The sequence below is a fragment of the Dendrobates tinctorius genome, unplaced genomic scaffold (assembly GCF_039654945.1).
Source record: "Dendrobates tinctorius isolate UK_male_01 unplaced genomic scaffold, ASM3965494v1 ptg000120l, whole genome shotgun sequence".
NCBI classification, from domain to species: Eukaryota; Metazoa; Chordata; class Amphibia; order Anura; family Dendrobatidae; genus Dendrobates; species Dendrobates tinctorius.
The window spans coordinates 16,260,820-16,270,093 of NW_027361788.1; the positions used below are offsets into that span (position 1 = coordinate 16,260,820).

Sequence of the window (9,274 nt, forward strand, 5' to 3'; positions counted from 1 at the left end):
GTCCTGAATGCTGAAAAATACAGGCAGATACTTACCAATCATGTGTCACCATCTGATGGGAACCAAATGTATTCGGCAGCTGGACATCAACTCCAAACATCCAGCCAATGACATAAAACTAGAACAGGAACAAATGTTCTACTTAAATGGGTCTTTCTGCTGACAGATTATCCTAAAAGTAGTTCACCATTATCTGTCTTACCGCCTGTGATAGATTCCATAAGATTGCCATTAATAAAAATCATACATCAGAAAAGTTTCGTCTCACATCGGAGTTTGATTCTAGCTGATCTCAAGTCCCTCCTCTGACACTGCAGATTGCCATTCTTGATATTTTCCACCAGAGGGCAGCATTTAACTTTTATTTTCAATTTCTATCATTCTTAAAGGGGTTGTCTCATCCTCATTAGTGGCTCTAATTACAAAGTTCTTGTAAAAAGCAAACAACGTTGCAACTTACTTCTTTTAAAAAATCCTCTCTGTTCTTAATTTTAATATAATTTTATATTTGTATACTTTCATTCTATAGGTAACCTAGCCTGTTAGCTAGGTTACCAGCCACCCTGTAGTCCCTAGACAAGGACTGTGACCTGCTTGCAGGTACTATGCTATAGAGTTTGTCAGGGACTGTCCTCAGGTCCCCGGACTCCTCCAATGCACTACCTCTGCTGACAGCCTTGGAGAGCGCACAGTTCGGGCACGGCCATGCTGCTAGTCTGAACTGTCAATCTTCAGGAGCACTGTGCCCCCCAGCAAGCAAGAAACTGGGGATTGTTACGGATGCAGGTAGAAGAAGAGACAAAACCTTTAAGCATATAGTCACATTTGAAACTAATTTTGGCTAAAATGCAACTTTTTGCAATAGAATTGGTTTTCTACAGCCTCTATGTATCATGGTGCATAGCCAATTGCAAGTTTGGGGCAGATTGCATGAGGAATCTGTATCAAAGAAGTAACAAGTCAATTCTTTTTTTTTTTTAGATGTTCAAAACCTCATCAGAAAAAAAATGCAGCAAAAATACCCTCAGTGTAAAAATAGCAATGTAGATTTCCTATTGAAATTAAGAGTAAGAGCATTTAATGGGTTTGTTCACACAGTTTTTTTGGACACAGATTTTGAAACAGATCTGCGTCAAAAATCAATGTAAAAAATCTCTGTACAAACATACCCCAAAACTTGCTTATGGATTTACAGAGTCTAAAAACATTGCACCTCTCATGGCAACACCCAGAATACCCCGAGTACTATAGGGTAAGGGCACATAATTCAGCACAGCTGAGAGGATAGAATGGTGCGCTCACCATATTTATATCATAGTGACAGCTGGGATTGGCATGTCACAGAAAAGTGTCAGAGGGAGAGAGAGAGGGGCTGAAACTGTATCCACACCAGCCCTTCAGCAGGACAGAGACCAGGACCTCACAGATTTGGGGATAGACTGAGATAAAGGGGAAAAAAATCAGTGTCAGGTGCTACAAAAATGATTAATTAATGGGAAGTTACAATTGGGTTTTGCTGTGAGGGTCCACATAGTCAAGACAGTGACAGGCAACTTTTCCGGACCCGAGTCTTCTGCATCGCTCCCGGACTCCTGCAGCCATGATTCCTGATCAGTATCTTATTGAGTGTCCCATGGATCCCGACAATGATCACAAATTCCTGCAAAATCCTCCAAACACTACAGTGTACACCGAAGCCCCCGAAAAGCTCGATGCACGGGACCCTCGTGGGATCAACAAGCACCTCAAGGTACAAGGAAGTCTGTGGATTCCTGTATAGTATATATCTTCTAAAAAGTTACCATTGTATCAAGCAGCAAATGTATCCTCCTGTAGCCCAGGCTTTATATCGGAGGTGGCAACTAATGTATCAGGCGGCCCATGTATCCTTCTGCTGTAGCCCAGACCTTATATCAGAGGGGGCAACTAATGTATCAGCTGGGCCATGTATCCTTCTACTGTAGCCCAGACCTTATATCGGAGGGGGCAACTAATGTATCAGGTGGGCCATGTATCCTTCTACTGTAGCCCAGGCCTTATATCGGAGGGGGCAACTAATGTATCAGGTGGCTCATGTATCCTTCTGCTGTAGCCCAGACCTTATATCGGAGGGGGCAACTAATGTATCAGCTGGGCCATGTATCCTTCTGCTGTAGCCCAAGCCTTATATCGGAGGGGGCAACTAATGTATCAGGTGGCTCATGTATCCTTCTACTGTAGCCCAGGCCTTATATCGAAGGAGGCAACTAATGTATCAGGTGGCTCATGTATCCTTCTACTGTAGCCCAGACCTTATATCGGAGGGGGCAACTAATGTATCAGCTGGGCCATGTATCCTTCTACTGTAGCCCAGGCCTTATATCGGAGGGGGCAACTAATGTATCAGGTGGCTCATGTATCCTTCTACTGTAGCCCAGGCCTTATATCGGAGAGGGCAACTAATGTATCAGGTGGCTCATGTATCCTTCTACTGTAGCCCAGACCTTATATCGGAGGGGGCAACTAATGTATCAGCTGGGCCATGTATCCTTCTACTGTAGCCCAGGCCTTATATCGGAGGGGGCAACTAATGTATCAGGTGGCTCATGTATCCTTCTACTGTAGCCCAGGCCTTATATCGGAGGGGGCAACTAATGTATCAGGCGGCTCATGTATCCTTCTGCTGTAGCCCAGACCTTATATCGGAGGGGGCAACTAATGTATTAGCTGGGCCATGTATCCTTCTGCTGTAGCCCAGGCCTTATATCGGGGGGGGCAACTAATGTATCAGGTGGCTCATGTATCCTTCTACTGTAGCCCAGGCCTTATATCGAAGGAGGCAACTAATGTATCAGGTGGCTCATGTATCCTTCTACTGTAGCCCAGACCTTATATCGGAGGGGGCAACTAATGTATCAGCTGGGCCATGTATCCTTCTACTGTAGCCCAGGCCTTATATCGGAGGGGGCAATTAATGTATCAGGTGGCTCATGTATCCTTCTACTGTAGCCCAGGCCTTATATCAGAGAGGGCAACTAATGTATCAGGTGGCTCATGTATCCTTCTACTGTAGCCCAGGCCTTATATCGAAGGAGGCAACTAATGTATCAGGTGGCTCATGTATCCTTCTACTGTAGCCCAGACCTTATATCGAAGGAGGCAACTAATGTATCAGGTGGCTCATGTATCCTTCTACTGTAGCCCAGACCTTATATCGGAGGGGGCAACTAATGTATCAGCTGGGCCATGTATCCTTCTACTGTAGCCCAGACCTTATATCGGAGGGGGCAACTAATGTACCGGCTGGGCCATGTATCCTTCTACTGTAGCCCAGGCCTTATATCGGAGGGGGCAATTAATGTATCAGGTGGCTCATGTATCCTTCTGCTGTAGCCCAGGCCTTATATCGGAGGGGGAAACTAATGTATCAGCTGGGCCATGTATCCTTCTACTGTAGCCCAGGCCTTATATCGGAGGGGGCAACTAATGTATCAGGCGGCCCATGTATCCTTCTGCTGTAGCCCAGACCTTATATCGGAGGGGGCAACTAATGTATCAGCTGGGCCATGTATCCTTCTACTGTAGCCCAGGCCTTATATCGGAGGGGGCAACTAATGTATCAGGTGGCTCATGTATCCTTCTACTGTAGCCCAGGCCTTATATCGGAGAGGGCAACTAATGTATCAGGTGGCTCATGTATCCTTCTACTGTAGCCCAGGCCTTATATCGAAGGGGGCAACTAATGTATCAGGCGGCCCATGTATCCTTCTGCTGTAGCCCAGACCTTATATCGGAGGGGGCAACTAATGTATCAGCTGGGCCATGTATCCTTCTACTGTAGCCCAGGCCTTATATCGGAGGGGGCAACTAATGTATCAGGTGGCTCATGTATCCTTCTACTGTAGCCCAGGCCTTATATCGGAGAGGGCAACTAATGTATCAGGTGGCTCATGTATCCTTCTACTGTAGCCCAGGCCTTATATCGGAGGGGGCAACTAATGTATCAGGTGGCTCATGTATCCTTCTACTGTAGCCCAGGCCTTATATCGGAGGGGGCAACTAATGTATCAGATGGCTCATGTATCCTTCTGCTGTAGCCCAGGCCTTATATCGGAGGGGGCAACTAATGTATCAGGTGGCTCATGTATCCTTCTACTGTAGCCCAGACCTTATATCGGAGAGGGCAACTAATGTATCAGGTGGCTCATGTATCCTTCTACTGTAGCTCAGGCCTTATATCGGAGGGGGCAACTAATGTATCAGGTGGCTCATGTATCCTTCTACTGTAGCCCAGGCCTTATATCGAAGGAGGCAACTAATGTATCAGGTGGCTCATGCATTCTTCTACTGTTGCCCAGGCCTTATATCGGAGGGGGCAACTAATGTATCAGGTGGGCCATGTATCCTTCTACTGTAGCCCAGGCCTTATATCGGAGGGGGCAACTAATGTATCAGGTGGGCCATGTATCCTTCTACTGTAGCCCAGGCCTTATATCGGAGAGGGCAACTAATGTATCAGGTGGCTCATGTATCCTTCTACTGTAGCCCAGGCCTTATATCGAAGGAGGCAACTAATGTATCAGGTGGCTCATGTATCCTTCTGCTGTAGCCCAGAACTTATATCGGAGAGGGCAACTAATGTATCAGGCGGCCCATGTATTCTTCTACTGTTGCCCAGGCCTTATATCGGAGGGGGCAACTAATGTATCAGGCGGGCCATGTATCCTTCTACTGTAGCCCAGGCCTTATATCGGAGGGGGAAACTAATGTATCAGGTGGCTCATGTATCCTTCTACTGTAGCCCAGGCCTTATATCGGAGGGGGCAACTAATGTATCAGGTGGCTCATGTATCCTTCTACTGTAGCCCAGGCCTTATATCGGAGGGGGCAACTAATGTATCAGGTGGCTCATGTATCCTTCTGCTGTAGCCCAGACCTTATATCGGAGAGGGCAACTAATGTATCAGGCGGCCCATGTATTCTACTGTTGCCCAGGCCTTATATCGGAGGGGGCAACTAATGTATCAGGCGACCCATGTATCCTTCTACTGTTGCCCAGGCCTTATATCGGAGGGGGCAACTAATGTATCAGGCGGGCCATGTATCCTTCTACTGTAGCCCAGGCCTTATATCGGAGGGGGCAACTAATGTATTAGGCGGGCCATGTATTCTTCTACTGTAGCCCAGGCTTTATATCGAAGGGGGCAGCTAATGTATCAGGCGGCCCATGTATTCTTCTACTGTTGCCCAGGCCTTATATCGGAGGGGGCAACTAATGTATCAGGCGACCCATGTATTCTTCTACTGTTGCCCAGGCCTTATATCGGAGGGGGCAACTAATGTATTAGGCGGGCCATGTATTCTTCTACTGTAGCCCAGGCTTTATATCGGAAGGGGCAGCTAATGTATTAGGCGGTCCACATATCCATCTACTGTAGCCCAGGCTGTATATCGGAAGGGTCTATGGGGGGGCAGATTACTTAGTGCCGGAAATCAGTGCAATTATTAAAAATGTAGCCAATATCCAATCTGTAATCAGCCGCAACCTCTTCATTCCCTGCAGCTGCATCAGTGCACCTTACCCTGCAAAACAGGAACCAGATATACAATAATCTGGGGTCTTTTTAGGGGCTGCTATATATTCTGCATGCCCCGATGGTTGTTTCTTACTTCCTGGTCCCCTCCCATCTTTATTGCATTCACTTTCTATTAGATATTTGGTAGGATGCTTCCGATCTGACAGATAAAGCCTGTACTAACTTTTACTATTGGCTGCCTGTGGCTGGGGGGAGAATTCTTAAAGGGGTGGTCCCATGAATATCATACAGTATATCACCTATCAGCAGGATATGAATGGGGCGCATCGGGATTGGGACCCATCAAAATATGAGAATGGGGGTCCCAATGTTTTGTTTTTGAATGCAGCGGTAGTGGGCACATGCGACCAACACTCCATTCATTGTCTATATGAGTGGTCACTACTACTTTTTGAACCATGAGAACACACCCCTTAAGATTGATGGGGATCTCAGTAGCCAGAACTCTAACGATCAGTTTTATAATCTCTCCTTTGGATAAACCGCTTTAAATAAACCTATTTAAATGGGAATAAGATATTAAAGAGCTTGTCTTATTAAGAAAATGTGATGTCACTGAATGGTTGATCTCCTGCTCAAGACCCCCTGAGCCAGAAAAGATATATGTTCTGCAGTGTCTCATGTGTTTTGACATGATGCCTGTTCTTCCCAATGGATCTCATGCAATGCTGTGTAACAGACTTGAGAACGGCATCTCCTGCCAGGACCATATTTTTGCTGGGAGCCAGATCCATTGGAAATAAATGCAAAGGTGCACAAAAGATTTTCCTCTAATTACAGCGCCCCTTTTATGGGCCATTTTTCACCTCTCCTTCTACCCCGTCAATGTGGGTTTGGATGCTGTTGATGGAGCATCTCAGCATCATGGTCAAAAAACTTGTTGGAAGAGGAGGTTTAAGGCGACTGGTAGACTTGCCATTTGTCCAGGTGCCTCTTGGATATTTCAGGAGAGTTGGCAAGTTTTATCCAAAACACTCAACCTGCTGAACCCTTATTTAGGTTACGATGCAACAAAGGGACCTTCGTGAGTGGGCTGGCCAGACAGAAGAACACTATCCATGGTCAGACTTGCAAGAAAAAGGGAGCAAAGAGCAGATACAATTTTTTAAAAACTAACTAAAGTGTTTTTCCAACTAATAGTATAAGAATGGATATGCAGTCACTTTATAGTCTGGCCATATGGACACCCTGTGGTTGCTTGAATGTAGAGGTTGGAGCTTCTTCTTTTGACCATGAGTAGGTGTCCTTGCATGGTGCCTACATGAGTTGACTCCTTGCAGGGAACAAAAATGTCTACATACCTTGGCCCATCATTCTGATGACTGATGTAGGTCTATATGGTCCGATCCCCGCCATCTGCAGATGTTATGCTCTTCCATCAGTGGCTAAGTATGAGGACAGGATAGCACTAACATAGTACATTCTAGATCACCATCTCCACTAATAGTCATATTGTGTTGCAGGTAGACTTCTCAGATGTCCTAGCGGAGCCGGACTCATTTCACAGCTTTGACAAAGTCTGGACCTGGAGTGACATTTTGTTTGAGTCCTCTAAGCTATGGTGCTACCGGATCATCTCCATGCTCTGCGCCGTGCCAGTGTCCCTGCTTTCCGGAATCCTATTTGCTCTGCTGGGTTGCATCCACATATGGTAATGATCCTAAGTACTAAGCTTTAGTAATAGAAGAATTAGGAGAGGCCGGAGCAGTGCGCACTGGAAGATTTACAGCCTCGTATATAAGCACCTTGGCAAAAGCAAAACGGATCATTTTGGAGCCCCCGGTTTTCAACCCCAGGACACATGCTCCATTTGCCCTCCCTTTTGCCCAGCCATGCACCTATCCCAATCAATGTCTCACTATCCCTTGCAGTCGGTCCCTCTGATGAGAGCACTATTATGGTGGCACTGCGACTACATTGTAGTGAGGGAATGAGCATGATGTGGCACCAGAAACATTTTCCATGGTGATCACAGTGCTACAATCTTTACATCCCTCTTTCTGGTCTCAAATGCAACACTAAGCCTAGAAATCAATGTTTATATTAAACCAGAAATATAGCTGCCCTAATTTAGACCATCATCAATCTTGAGGTCCATAAAGGAGGAGGCAAAATGCATCGTGAACATTAAAGGGGGGTTAATGGGAATGTTATGAAAATGGCTGTCATCACATATTTCAAGTTGCAACCATCTTGTCATGTGTCAAGATGGGTTCACGTCTGGAGAAACACCGCTCAACACATACTGTATCTCGACTGTCAGAGGAGCAGCAACGTGATCAAACGTCTGTTCCGCTCACTCAGCCTTGAAGCGTGGCTGGAGCAGGAAAAAGAATATTCATCTGTCGACTGAGCAATTTTTTCTCCATCTTCATCCAGCTCTGTACTCATTAAACCCGTTCTGCTCAATCAGTCTGATAGCTTTACATCACAGCATGGAAAGTGAATGAGAACAGAGCTGGACTGATACAAGAGAAAAAAAAACGTTATGCTCAGACAGCCGAGAGGAAGTTTTATTTTCTCCGGTCACAGTCCTGCTCTGTAGCTGAGTGAGCACATCAGGTATGTTTTTTCAAGATGCTGCTCCTCTATCAGTTGAGACAAATGTTTTGAATGGTGTTTCTTCAGGTTGCAATCCATCCTGACACATTATTAGGATGAATGTCCAATATTCTAGAGAGAAAACCTTGAGACACTAATTTCATACAAGGTGGTGATTTATTTCAAAATTTCATATTTTCTCTGTTAGAAACATACGCTTGGCTTATATGACAAAAAAATTGACGTTTCGGCCAAGAGGCCTTGTTCACAATTTATCTAAACATGGAAACAAAAATTTGGCTAGTCACATATAAAAAAATTTTGTTTCCATGTTTAGATATGCTTTCATCCATAAACAGCGCCCCACCTATATAGAGGTTGTGTGTGGTATTGCAGCTCAACTCTACTAAAATAAACAGTGCTGAGATGCAGTACAACATGCAACCTTTGGATAGGTATGGTGCTGTTTGTAATAGGAAGCAGCCATGAGTTTATAACCTTAGACAACCCCTTTACAACCGGTGAAGATAATACTTTTCATATTAATTATTTGCATTTTAAATAACAATTTCATATTGAGAATTTGTTTTCAATCACTGATTTTTTTCTCGTGTACAGGTGTGCCATGCCGTGTATCCAGCTGTGTAACATATGCATGCCCCCTATCCGGATGCTCTGGGCCAGCATACTGGACATATGTCTAGCTCCTCTTTGTGCCAGCCTGGGTCGTTGTTGCAGTTCCATATACATAAATGTGGCAAAGCAGCGAGTGTAGGGTATATTAACCCACCATGAATCAGCCGATCAGCACAAGCGGGGAACAAAATTAACACAAATCCAAAAAAAAGCTATTGTATGGCAAAGTATTCGGGGGCTGGAATCTCAGTGCTGAGCTCCCAGAATGCATTGCACTGTTGGAACTAACTGAAAAAGCAATAAAAATATCATGAAACTTTTTGTAAATTGTTTGTTCTGCTTTATTTCCAGTTGTAGAAAATTATACCTGTAGGTCGTTATTGCAAGAAACCAGTCATCTAAATGAAAATAAATCTTGCAATATGGAGGTCAACGATGATCTGTCATGATGCTCTAGATGGCCACTTTTCTTGCAGAACCCTTGACCCACCACACTAGTTGGTTGCTTTTTGGTCTGTTCT

The 9,274-nt window shown here is 45.0% G+C and overlaps 1 protein-coding gene across 1 annotated transcript; it reads left to right on the top strand.

Moving 5' to 3' along the window:
• The first annotated feature begins 1,389 nt into the window (after window positions 1–1,389).
• LOC141046759 (caveolin-2-like) lies at window positions 1,390–9,074 on the top strand. Its single transcript, XM_073541402.1, has 3 exons — window positions 1,390–1,750; window positions 7,040–7,227; window positions 8,736–9,074. The coding sequence occupies exons 1-3, from the start codon at window positions 1,601–1,603 to the stop codon at window positions 8,890–8,892; spliced, it is 495 nt and encodes a 164-aa protein (XP_073397503.1). The 5' UTR covers window positions 1,390–1,600; the 3' UTR covers window positions 8,893–9,074.
• The last annotated feature ends 200 nt before the right edge of the window (window positions 9,075–9,274 follow it).

What these genes read in the sequence shown, in the direction of transcription:
- LOC141046759 (XM_073541402.1), top strand. Translation starts at nt 1,601, where the DNA reads ATGATTCCTGATCAGTATCTTATTGAGTGTCCCATGGATCCCGACAAT. An exon ending in GGATCAACAAGCACCTCAAG is followed by an intron (nt 1,751 to 7,039) that starts GTACAAGGAAGT and finishes ATTGTGTTGCAG; the next exon opens with GTAGACTTCTCAGATGTCCT. An exon ending in CTGGGTTGCATCCACATATG is followed by an intron (nt 7,228 to 8,735) that starts GTAATGATCCTA and finishes TCTCGTGTACAG; the next exon opens with GTGTGCCATGCCGTGTATCC.